At 40.1% G+C, this 13,684-nt stretch overlaps 1 protein-coding gene across 1 annotated transcript in view; it reads right to left on the bottom strand.

Moving 5' to 3' along the window:
* LOC122558914 (5'-nucleotidase domain-containing protein 2-like) overlaps positions 1 to 11,824 on the bottom strand; it is a 32,752-nt gene extending 20,928 nt beyond the window's left edge. Inside the window, exon 1 of the mRNA XM_043707862.1 lies at positions 11,430 to 11,824. Within this exon, the coding sequence (XP_043563797.1) occupies positions 11,430 to 11,688 (259 nt within the window). The 5' untranslated portion in view covers positions 11,689 to 11,824. The remainder of the gene's footprint in view (positions 1 to 11,429) is intronic.
* Positions 11,825 to 13,684: the final 1,860 nt, after the last annotated feature.

The following is a 13,684-nucleotide window of genomic DNA, read 5'->3' as shown; positions in this document are numbered from 1 at the left end:
CCGGGTTCAATTCCTGCCTCAGGCGACTGACTGTGCAAACTCCACGCATTCTCCCCGTGTCTGCATGGGTTTCCTCCGGGTGCCCCGGTTTCCTCCCACAATCCAAAGATGTGCAGGTCAGGTGAATTGGCCATGGTAAATTGTCCGTAGTGTTAGGTAAGGGGTAAATGTAGGGGTATGGGTGGGTTACGCTTCGGCAGGTCGGTGTGGACTTGTTGGGCCGAAGGGCCTGTTTCCACACTGTAATGTAATCTAATCTAAAGAACCCACTTCTGACATCCCCTCTCTACTTTCCACCAAACAGCTTAAAACTATGACCCCGCGTGTTAACAATTTCTGCCCTGGGAAAAGGTCTCTGGCTATCAACTCTATGCCTCTCATTATCTTGTACACCTCAATTAGGTCCCCTCTCCCTTATTTTTTCCAATGAAAAGAGTCAGAGCTCAGTCAACCTCTCTTCGTAAGATAAGCTCTCCATTCCAGGCAGCAACCTGGTAAACCTCCTCTGAACCCTCTCCAAAGCATCCACATCTTTCCTATAATAGGGCGACCAGAACTGGACGCAGTATTCCAAGTGCGGTCTAACCAAGGTTTTATAGAGCTGCAACAAGATCTCACAGCTCTTAAACTCAATCCCCCTGTTAATGAAAGCCAAAACACCATATGCTTTAACAACCCTGTCCACTTCGGTGGCAATTTTAAAGGGATCTATGTACCTGCACACCAAGATCCTGCTGTTCCTCCACACTGCCAAGAATCCGGTCTTTAATCTTGTACTCAACTTTAAAATTCGCCCTTCCAAAAATGCATCACTTCACATTTATCTCTCAGCCCATCTCTGCATCCTGTCAATGTCATGCTGCAGCCTTCAACAGCCCTCTATACTGTCAACGACACCTCCAATCTTTGTGTCGTCTGCAAACTTGCTAACCCATCCTTCAATCTCTTCATCCAAGTCATTAATAAAAATTACAAAAAAAGAATAGAGGCCCAAGAACAGAGCCCTGTGGAACACCATTCACCACTGACTTCCAAGGAGAATACTTTCCTTCCACCACCACTCGCTGTCTTCTGTCGACCAACCAATTCTGTATCCAGAAAGCTAAAGATTTCCCTGTGTCCCATTCCTCCTGACCTTCTGAATGAGCCTACCATGGGGAACTTATCAAATGCCTTGCTGAAGTTCATATACACCACATCCACTGCTCGACCCTCAACTTGTCTAGTAACATCCTCAAAGAACTCTAAGATTTGAGGCATGACCTGCCCCTCACAAAGCTGTGCTGCCTGCATTTAATCAAGCCATGCTCTTCCAGACGGTCATAAATCCTATCTCTCAGAATCCTTTCTAACTCCTTGTAGATGACAGATGTGAGACTGACTGGTCTGTAATTGCCAGGGATTTCCCTATTTCCTTTCTTGGAGAGGAATTACATTTGCCTCCCTCCAGTCCTCAGGTACAACTCCGGTGGAGAGCAAGGATGCAAAGACCTTTGCAAGTGGTGAAGCAATCACATTTCTCACTTCCCAAAGCAGCAGAGGACAAATCTGGTCTGGCCCTGCCGACTTGTCAATCTTTATTTGTCAAAATTTTCAGCAAATCAGCTTCCTCAATCTCTATCCGTTCCAGCATGCTTACATGCTCCTCAATGGTTTCATTCACTACAAAGGTCCTTTTCTTTAGTAAAGACACAAGCAAAAAACTCATTTAGGGCTTCCCCTACCTCCTCAGATTCTATATGCAAGTTCCCTATGCTATCCCTGATCGGCCCTACTCTTTCTTTGATCATTCTCTTATTCCTCACATACGTGTAAAATGCCGCGAGATTCTCCATAATCCTTCCTGCCAAGCCTTTCTCGTGCCCCCTCCTGGCTCTCCTCAGACCATTTTTGAGCTCCTTCCTCACCTGCCTGTAATGCTCTAGAGCTGAGGAAGACCCTTGCTTCCGCCACCTTACGTAAGCTGCCTTCTTTCTTTTGAAAAGAAGCTCCTCTGCTCTCATCATCCAAGGTTCCTTTATCTTACCCCTTCTTACCTGTCTCAGGAGGAACACATTTATGCATCAGTTGTGACAACTGTTCCTTAAACACAGTCTCCACATGTCTATAGTGCCCTTTCCATGGAGCAATTGCTCCCAGTCCATGCTTCCCAACTCATGTCTGATAGCATCATAGTTTCCTTTTCCCCAATTAAATATCCTCCCATTGTGCCTGCTGGTCTCCTTCTCCATAGCTATGTAGAATGTGAGGCAGTTGTGGTCACTACCACCAAAATGCTCTCCCACCACAAGATCTGACACCTGCCCCGGCTATTGCCGAGCACCAAATCCAAAATGGCTTCTCCCCTCATCGGCCTGTCAACGACTGAGTTAGGAAACCCTCCTAAACACACCTTACAAAAACACTCCTTCCATTCTTATATCATGGCTACATTATGATTCACACATGTATTGGGACATAATTTTACACCACAATCGGCCTGTCAACGACTGAGTTAGGAAACCCTCCTAAACACACCTTACAAAAACACTCCTTCCATTCTTATATCATGGCTTACCAATCAAAGGAAAATTACTTTAAGATTCAAACCTTTAGGTCAACCTTAGTAAAACAATTGTAAAGAAGAATGGCAACTGAATATCCTACCTGTTTGCAAAAAAGATAGCCATAGTACATTCTATTCTACTAATATTCTACAAAGTCTTTGACCACACAATAGAAGATTTGTTTTATAGAATAATATTTGACAAGGGAGGCATTTTCGCCTTTGTCACATTGTTAACAGTAAAGCAAAGTTCGGAGTCGGATGTGCAAAAATGTATGTGAATGCACTCAGGAAAACCAACATAAGACCATAAGATATAGGAGTAGAGTTAAGCCATCTGGCCCTTCAAGTCTGCTCTGCCATTCAATCTTGGCTGTTTCTCAAACTCATTCTCCTGCCTTCTCCCAAAAACCTTTGACCCCCTTACTAATCAAGAACCTATCTCTGCCTCAAATGCACTAGTGACTTGGCCTCCACAGCCTTCTGAGGCACTGAGTGTTTCAGAGTCACCATGCACTGGCCAAAGAAATTCCTTTTTCATCTTAGTTCTAAAGGGTTCAGCCATCACGGAGGTTGTGCCCTCAGCTCCTAGTCTCACCTCCTCGTGGAAACATCTTCACCACATCTACTCTGTCCAGACCTCTCAGTATTCTGTAAGCTTCAAGTCAGATCTCCCCGACCTTTCTAAACTCTTCAGTACAGATGAAGAATCCTCATACGACAAGCCTTTCATCCCCAGATGTAGACTTACACTGGACCTCCTCTAATGATAGCAGGTCAGGCAGCATCCGAGGAGCAGGCCTGCTCCTCGGATGCTGCCTGACCTGCTGTGCTTTTCTAGCACCACTCTAATCTAGACTCTGATTTCCAGCATCTACAGTCCTCATTTTTGCCTCCTCTAATGACAGCACACTCTTCCTTAAATATAGGGCCCACAACTGCTCAATATTCTAATTGAAAATCTAATCAGAAAGATATTTATACAGCCTCAACATACATCTCTGCCCTCTTGAAATGAATGCCAACATTACGTTTGCCTTCCTAACCCACTAGTTGAACCTGTAAAGTTAACCTTAGCAGAATCCTAAACTAGGATTAAAGTTCCTTTGCACTTCAGATTTCTAAAGCCTTTCCCCATTTATAAAAATATAGTCTACACTTCTGTTGTTCATATCAAAATGTACACAATCTCACACTTAGCCACATTATATTCCACTTGCCATACTTTTACCCAAGTGCCTAACATGTCCAAGCTTGTTTTGCAATAAGGCAAATGTAGAATTTCAGAATATCATATTTAAAATTATAATATTTCTCTTCTTCATTCATATAATAGCAAATTGCACAGATTTTCAAGGCTGAGAAGGCATTGAGCATTAAAGCACTGTGCTGAATCTTGCTTTTCAAATGAACTTCTATGCCAATCTTAATATACTACTGCAAGTTAAGGTTGTGCTGATAATTGAAGCTTTACTGTAAGAAAGTCAATATAATAACAGCTCCCAAGTATAGAAGCAAAAACAAAAATCTTTGCATGTGTGCATGCACATTTGGCATTTGTGGAAAGGCTCGAGGGTGGAGGGAGGAAGTGGGAAAAGGTCAGAGAGTGCAAACTTTTCCCAGTTATTTCTACAAAAAATAAAAATCTTCCATTTCAATATGGTTAGCTAGAGCAGAATTTTGGAAATTCTTAACACACACCTTCCTGAGACTGTTGTAACATTTGCAGAGGTAACAGAAGTGGTCCCATGAGGTGAAAACGGTAACGGTTCTGGGCTTTCCTGCCTGGTTCATTTTATTGATTAGTGAACACAGATTCAAAACAGAAAAGATGTGACAACCTTGTACTTTTGCTTTTTATTAAAAAAAGGGTAGATATTGGAAACATGAAATAAAAACACAAAAACGCTGGAAATACTAAGCAGGTCTGGCACATCTGTTGAGACGAAAAAAGTTTCAAGTTGATGGCCTTTCCTCAGGACTGGGAATAGTTAATACAATCAAATCAATACAAATAGAACTTCTTTTAAAAATCAGTTTTGCTTCTAGATAGCAGCCATTAAAAGATTGTTATTCACACCTCCTTTGATTGTTTTGTTTCTTCACTTGTCCTAGTCCAACTTCTGTTTAGCCTGGCACCTTGAAACCTTTTGTCAAATTTCTTCTGGTCTCCATCCTCTCAGCCTTCCCCTTTTGTTCCCCTCCTTACTTTAACTTGCTCAAAACCTGTTACTATACCGTACAACTAAACCTTTCCTCAATGCAACAGAAGACCACAGACCCAAAACATTAACTCATTTCTCTCTCTCCACTGATACAACCTGACCTGATGACTTTTACCAGAACTTTATTTCTAAAAAGATACTAAATTTTATTTTTAAAAATTGTACTTTACAAATGCAAACTAGTGATAAAATCAGAACAGCAGAGAGGTCATAGCATCATAGGGCATAGAAACAGGCTCTTTGGTCCAACTCATCCATGCTGACCATGTTTCCTCAACTGAACTCGTTCTATTTGCCTGTGTTTAGTCCATTTCCGTTCATATCTTTCCTGTTAAATGTCCAAATGTTTTTAAAATAAATTATTTAATTGTAACTACCTCTACCTCATTCCACATATGTACCACCATACATGAAAAAAGGGACCTAAAGGGGCAATTTCTAAGTCTTTTCCCTCTCACCTCATACCCTAGTTTTGGACTCCCCTACTCTGGGGAAAACAACTTGGCTCTCCACCTTATCTATGTCCCTTATAAATCTTAATACATTACCCATCAGCTTGCTCCAGTCCATGGAAAAACATCCTAGCCTATCCAACCTCTTATGACTCAAAACATTTCAGTCTCAGTCACATCCTTGTAAATTTTTTTGCACGCTGACCAGAATTATATGCAGTACTCCAAATGTGGCTGTACACCACTGTCTTGTACAGCTGAAACATGGTGTTCCAACTCCTATACTCAATACTCTGACCAATTAAGGCAAGTGTGCCAAACACTGGCTGCACCACCCAGTCTACCTGTGATGCCATTTAAGGAACTACATACCTGCACCCCAGGCTTCAGTGTTTGAGAACACTTCTCAATGCCCTATCTTTAACCATGTCTAAGTTCTGCCCTGCTTTGTTTAACCAGAATGCAACAGCTTGTATTTATCTGGATTAAGCTCCATCTGCCATTCCTCAGGCAGCACGATGGCTCAGTGGTTAGCACTGTTGCTACACAGCATCAGGGACCCGGGTTCGATTCCAGCCTCAGGCGACTATGTGGAATTTGCACACATTCTCCCAGTGTCTGCGTGGGTTTCCTCCAGGTGCTCCAGTTTCCTCCCACAGTCAAAGGATGTGCAGGTCAGGTGAATTGGCTATGCTAAATTGCCCATAGCGTCAGAGGGAAATGGGTCTGGCTGGGTTACTCTTTGGAGGGTCAGTGTGGACTTGTTGGGCCGAAGGGCCTGTTTCCACACTGTAGGGAATCTAATCTAATCTCAGCCCACTTGCCCAGTTCATCAAGATCCCATTGTACTAGGTAATGGGAATATTAGGAGAAAATAACTAAACACAGGGTTCAAAATTAGGCAGAATTATTTAAAATGTCTGAAAAAAACTATTAAGACTAATGTGCACTAATGCTCACTGTTCCATTGATTTATGCATCATGTAAGAATGGCAAATAAACAAGCTGCCACACAGTTTATCAAGTTAGCTAAAAAATTCACATATTTGAAGCCAATGCTTTTTATAAAATCAAAAATCTCAGTGGAGTTGTGCTTCAATATCTTTGGGTAGAAAAACTCCAATAAAGTTTTGCCCCAATATTGTCTATGCTGCATATAACAGTTCTCACTAACCTCCCTAGATACAAGAAAAGATACCTCATTAAAATAGAGACCTTTCATAAAGAACATCCCACAATATTCCTAAAGCCTGAACAAATTCAGGGAAAGGCAGACTTGTTATTACCCTATTCGAAGTGTTTTCGCCTGTTGAAGCAAAGGAAGTAAGTGTAAATGCCTCAAAAAAGTTTAGTATGGCACACATCTCAGCCTGTGAGAATTGGCAATCCATCTGCTACCTAACATGCACCCAATTTAAAGTTAGTCCCAAAACATCTGACCATATTCTTGCAAATCTTTATCACTTCATTGATTGGTAAGTGGCTGAAACATTTCAGCCAACCCAACTGATTCACAAATATTTAAAATGAGGATTATGGTTTGTGGCTGTACATCCAAGATTTACCAAAATAAAAGATTCATTCAAATGTGTAAATATCAAATCATTTTGTTTGGGAGCAATGTAAACTCACTGCAGATTTCCCTTTGAACAATTTTGGGTATTTGAGCACGACAAACCATACATCATCAATTCTGAGATTTAACCTGTGTACCCTGTATTTCAGTCAGCTCAACTAGTTCCAAATATTGCAGTACAATTGCCCCTGAGTAGGTTATAAAAGTCTATATACAGTAAACACTTCGTTAAGTCCATGTACACTAGAGACATAATTTATTAGCTCTAGCTCCAACATTAGAAATTAGACAACATTTTTCACACTCCCTCAACAGTCTGTCACAATTTAGCAGAAGGAGAAAATCGGTTCACTTCTCTTCAACCGCCCCTGCTGACCTCAAAAGATTGATGTTCTTTCTAGTACAAGGCTATAAACATTGCCTAATAAAGATGTAGTCCACTGAATCAGTAAGAAGTCATTTACAAGATTTTAACTGCAAGAAAGAGCACTTTCAGTTTTTTTTGGTTAAAAAAAGTTCCTCAGAGGATAGACCTTTGCTTTTTGTCAGCTTTAAAACCACTGTCATGAAATTATTACATTTGTACAGCAGAGGCACAATGTTGGAATTATAAAATGTTTAACCTATTACATAGGAACTTGGAAACAGATTTAGAGCATCAGACTATTTCATTTAAATAGCATTTACCAGTTAACTGTGATGTACGTCAATGTTGCTACAAGTGAAGTCAGAGTTGTGAAATTATAATTTTCAGTCCAGCATATGACAATCAGGTTCAATTGGGGATGTGTTTAGGAGTTTTAAATATACAAGATTATATTTACCAAAACTGAAAGGATATGAAGGATTTCAAAATAAAGCTGCTCAATGCTTATGAAAATGGACTAGAATGACATTTCTGGATATCATTAGCCCCTGCTTCACTGCCACGATTGATATTGAGAAGGGCCTACATCTGAAATTGTAATCTCTTTTCACTTTACCAGTGCCAATGTGCTCTCCTACAGTGAGATCTTTCTCTTATTTCAGGTTTTCAGCACCTTCAATTTACTTTTTAAATTGGGTTTGTCCACTCGCTTGTTCTCCAAAACCAAAGATGACAAATAAATTTTCTGCAGTAAATTCAAAATGACAGCAGTGTGATCTTTGCTCAATGAGTATCTATAGATTAATAGTGGATCCAGAGATACTAGGGCATGAATCATTGATTTTTCAGGGAAGAGTTCCTCAACTGATGTTTACTGTACATGCAGCATCAGAAATTTGACAGACCTCAGTGTTGGGCATATTCATAAATGATTGTCATTTTGAGAAAGTTGCTCCTACTTATTGACATCTATTTTCCATAGCTCAGAAACATTTTTTGAACAGTCCTTAGAATTATTTTGCTATCCATCAGAACATGAATTCTCAGTTGTAAATGCATAACAAAAAAAAGTCTTGAGATTTTCTCAGCAAGGAGACATTCACAATTAAAACTTGATCATAGACTATCTTCATAATCAAAACATCCATTAATAACAGGTCAATTTTAAGTAGTTAAATGTCTTGTCATCTGATCTTCATTAACTGTCTCAGGTGGCTTGTGACATAGATATGTTGCCTAAGCTTCATAGTTATAAAATATGCCAGTTAGAACAGCAATTTGGTCATGTAGGAGGCTGGTTTGTGGGGAAATGGCACGCTTGACTCATTATTTATAAAACCCAGGATCATGAATCCTTTATTAATTACTTTAAAATCTAACTTTGACACTTCAAAGTGGAGTCAATTTGAAACAGTATCTGTACACCGAAGTACAAGTCTTTCATAAAAAGATCAAGAAAAATAGGAATCCTTATAGAGGCAAGTATGGAAACCTATTTTATTCAGACCGTAAAACAATTACTAACCACAAGTCTAACTGATGACAAAAATCAATTTGTATTCATGCTGTCAATGTCAATTTTATAGCATGAGTTCTAATTTTCCCATCACAACAATTGTGTGCCTCTTTGTCAAATGCCAACGGATAGTGCATGTACACCATATTAAATAAGTTACCACTTGTAATCTGATCAAAAAACTTTAATTAATTATAAATTTGACCTTAATAAATCTAAGTTAATTTTCCTGAATTAACTCATGTTTGCAGAATAAGGTGCTTTGTTGCCCCAAATAATATCTTTTGTAAAAGCTTCCTCACTATGTAGTCACTGGCCTTAAGACTTTTTTGGAACAAAGGGCCAAACATCTGAAACTGTCTAGTTCTCTGGCACCATCCCTGTATCTAAGGAGGACTGGAAGATTTTGATCAGTGCATCTGCAGTCCTTAGATGCATCTCAGCCAGTCCTGATGACTTATTAACATTAATTACCTCTTTCATATCAATTGTCAGTCAATCCAGTCTCTTAAACTCTCACTTTCTTCACAATGACTTGAACTGCATCATCTTCCTTAGTAAAGGCAATTTCCAAGTGTTAATTTAGTACCAGTCTCCATGCATAATTACATATTTTGGTCCCTAAAAAGCTCAACTCCTCTTTTTACCATCTTTTACTATCTATGCCAATGGAATACTTTTGGATTTCTTTTATGTTAGCCACCAGTTTCTTGTAATCAATTCCTACTAGTACTGCAAGATGGCTTGCAATCTCACCTTGAATTGTCCCTCATCCTGGGAGGGTCCCATAAAAACACAAGTATTCAGCTAAATTCTTTCATCCTCTCCATTTAAACCTTGAAGAGCTGCCAATTAATCTGACCTTGACTGTAAAGATTATCAAAAGCCAGGGGAAACAAAATAGCATTTAAAATTCTGAACACCATCTGTAACAAGGAAGGAGATGAATTCTTCAGATCCTCCATTGCTGGAGTCTTTGTGGGAATTATTTGACTATATTATTTAAATGTGTCTGGACACCTAATTTTGGAGATGATTTCTACTCAGTTTTCTATAGTTTTGTTGAATCAAAGACAATAGCTGGACAAAAACTGAAATAATCGCAGATGCTGTAAAATCAGAAACAAAAACAGAAATTGCTGAAAAAGCTCAGCAGGTCTGACATCACCTGTGGAGAGAAATCAGCTAACATTGAGTCCAGTGACCCTTCCTCAGTGTTCCGAGATGGGTTACTGGACCGGATACATTAACTTGGATTTCTCTTCACAGATGTTACCACAATAGCTAGACAAAATTCCTTACTGAAGTCTTTTTCTTCTCAAATGTTGTTACATGTTTTGTGCCTCTCCTCTAAATACACATTGATTACCTACATTTGTTAACTGAAAATATTTTGTTACATATATTTAAAGCAAACTACAAAAAAAAACAGGGGAATTTGCATGAATATGGTAGCTATCACTTCAGATTACACCAAAAATATAGCAAACAATTTCCACACAACCAACTCTCACAAACAGCAACACGGAAGTCCTCACCTAACATCATTCTGTATATCGTTCCATTAATGTTGACCTCCAATTAACATCTTACCTTCACATGTTGTTGCTGCTGCATTTGTTTAACATTGCCACATGTCTAGATGTTTATCTGTGAATCCCATATTAGATTAGATTAGATTAGATTACAGTGTGGAAACAGGCCCTTCGGCCCAACAAGTCCACACCGACCCGCCAAAGCGAAACCCACCCATACCCCTACATTTACCCCTTACCTAACACTACAGGCAATTTAGTATGGCCAATTAACCTGACCCTGCACATCTTTGGATGGTGGGAGGAAACCGGAGCACCCGGAGGAAACCCACGCAAACACGGGGAGAACGTGCAAACTCCACACAGTCAGTCGCCTGAGGCGGGAATTGAACCCGGGTCTCTGGCGCTGAGGCAGCAGTGCTAACCACTGTGCCACCGTGCCACCCATTAATCCCATGAATGGAGGCAATTATAAACCTCAGATCATAAGCAGTCTGCAGTTTTATTTCTGATGATCTCAGGGTCCTGTAATGTTCACAAGGGTGCTTTTAAAGAACATTGGGTGAGATGCCCTTCAGAGGTTTGGGGTGGACGCGATGGGCCAGGTGGCCTGCTTCCACACTGTAGAGATTCTATGATCGTTCAATCTATTCTTATAACTGATGTTGCACATTGCTGAAACTATTCTTATACATTGTTTCTGCACTGTCTCCAAGGCATTTATACTTTTCTTGTAACATGGTACCCACAATATTGCATATTACTCTAACTAAAAAGGTCTAACAAGTGTCTTATACAAACTCACCATTACCTCCTTGCTCCATGCCCCCATTAATTAAAAAAAACCTCACTGGTCCTATACTCCCTTCAGAATTATACCACACCAAATAGTCTTTCAACGTTCAGAAGGCTAAATGGCCTACTCCTATTTTCTATGTTTATTCCGACAAAGGCATCACCCCACTTCTCTGCATTGAGCGTCACCTACCAACTATCCGCCCATCCTATCAAACTAATCAATGTCCTTTTGGAGTTCCACACCATCCTCTTCACATTTTAATTTTTTTCCCAAGTTTCAGGGTTATCTGCAAGCATTGAATTTTTCCCCTGCACACCAAGATCCAGATCGTTAACATAAATCAGGAAAAGCAAGATATATAACGTAAACAGAATGTTCTCAATGTGACCAATAATCATTCCTTGCCAAACTTACCATGGACTAATTTCTTCATTTCATTGTATCGGCTCCACAGATAAACTTTGTTCTCAATCTTCCCTGTTGTACTGGATCTGCTGGTGTCGGTGGAATCCGTTGGACTATGTGGAGAAGCCTGACCGCGCTTCTCAGAGCTTTCAAAGGGCAGCACATCAACACCTTTTGTGCAAAAAGCCGCAGCTAAACTAGCAGTAGAAAACTTCAGCGTTTTCCAGTGCAAAGATGCAGACAGAGACTTGATAAATAAGCTAGCCATGGTGCTGCCTGGCAATTCCTTCGTGCAAGACGTGCAGTAAACGAGTACCTTTTAAGCCTTGAAAGGGCACGTTACTGCAAGCCAACCTTTTACAGCACGGATCAGCCTTTAATCGTATTCAGTTGATCGGGCTTAAAGAGCTTGCAACAAACAAAGGACTCTCCAATCAAAACCCTGCCTTTGCGGCTGGGAACCAATCCTAATTGGGAAATCCCCCTTTTTCACAGCCGATGGAGGAGGGCACAGGTTAATTTATTGTTTCTCGTCGGAAGCTACTGGAGAAAATGATGAAGGGTGCAGCCAGTTCTGAATGTCCTGGGAAAAAAAAAATATCCCCTCGGTGATCAGTCTTTTCATCATAAATGAAATAAAAACATGCACAGTCTGCAACTGCAATAACGACAGAAAATGTCGAAAAGGCAGAGGCCCCCTGTCACAGGTGAATAGAAAATGTTTCTTTACTAGAGCCTGCGTCAGAATTTAGAGTGCCTAAAAATCAAAATAACATAAGCATCAAAATAACATAAGCATAGATGCCCTTACAACGAAAAAAAATACCCTACAAAACTAAGCCAAAACACAGCATTTGAAAACAATAGGAAATAAACTTGAGCGAGCAGACTATTCATTTGTTTTCGTTATTTTGTGTTAATACCTAAGAGCAATGATCCTGGAATTGGCTTTGAGAGTTGGAGAGGAAGTTAAAGCGAAATCACAGAGCGGGTTCAGGTTCATATGACAAGTGGAAGTCTTTGCAAAAGCTGTTACCTATATTCGTTTGAATATCCAAATCTCTACTGGCTTATCCAAATCTCTACTGCGCACACAAACACACTTCTATTCCTGTCCAGCAACGTCTTAAATGTAAGGCTCTCGACCAAATCGCTTCTCTTTTATTCCATCTAGCCCGATAACACAATTAGATTGCTGCATTCTTCCAATTCTGAGCTCATGTGCAATCCTCTTTTCCAACGTCCATTGATGTACCATTTGGTGGGTATGCTTTAGCTACCTAACCCCATAAATATTGGAATTGTGTCCTTGCCTTCTGCTTTGGGATGTACCGTAATGCCTATCTCTTTGATCAGCTTTTAGTTACCGGTTCAAATAGCTTTTTGTGGCGCAATACCAAATTTAATGCTCCTTGGAACATTTTACTGTATTAAAGATGCTATATATAAATGAAAGTTTTTGTTGTAAAGGAGCTGCAATATGAACTGCAAAAAAAATGGTTTAGGGTTTGTAACTGGATGATAGACTAATGGGGCAGTATACATAATCAGAGCAATTGATTCGATGTCACATGATCTTGCTCTCTCCTGCAGCCTAGTAACACGAAGCTGCTTCTTAAATAAAATTAATGTTTTCACTACCTCAGTAGACACTGTAAATATTGCTTATAAGCTCAGCGAGACTATTATACTGTGATACTGAGTGAAAGAGCAATATGGAAAAGTATTTGCTATTACTAAGTAGCTTTCACAGGGTTATTATTCTCAATCAAACAAAAGCTATTTTTTTTTAATTCACGGGATTGGAGGGTTGCTGACTGGGCCAGCGTTTATTTCCTTCCCCTAACTTGGCCAATGTAGTGCCAAACTTTTAAATGATACCACATTGTATCTGATCTGTTACAAAGCTGAGCAATTTTAATCGAATATCTAATCGAATGCAATGGTGACTGGGAAATAAATATTCAAGGCTACACGTGCTATCGTAAGGACAGACTGACGGGCAGAGGGGGTGGGGTGGCCATGTTGGTATGGGATGATATTCAGTCCCTTGTGTGGGGGGACCTAGAATCAGGGGATGTAGAGTCAGTGTGGATAGAGCTGAGAAATACTAAGGGTAAAAAGACCCTCTTGGGAGTTATCTACAGGCCCCCCAAACAGTAGTCTGGGTGTCGGATGAAAGTGAATCAGGAGCTGAAATTGGCCTACAGTTACTACAGTTGTTATGGGGAATTTCAACATGCAGGTAGACTGGGAGAATCAGG

Source organism: Chiloscyllium plagiosum, chromosome 18 (genome assembly GCF_004010195.1).
Source record: "Chiloscyllium plagiosum isolate BGI_BamShark_2017 chromosome 18, ASM401019v2, whole genome shotgun sequence".
NCBI lineage: Eukaryota > Metazoa > Chordata > Chondrichthyes > Orectolobiformes > Hemiscylliidae > Chiloscyllium > Chiloscyllium plagiosum.
This window is presented reverse-complemented; position numbering and strand designations above follow the sequence as displayed.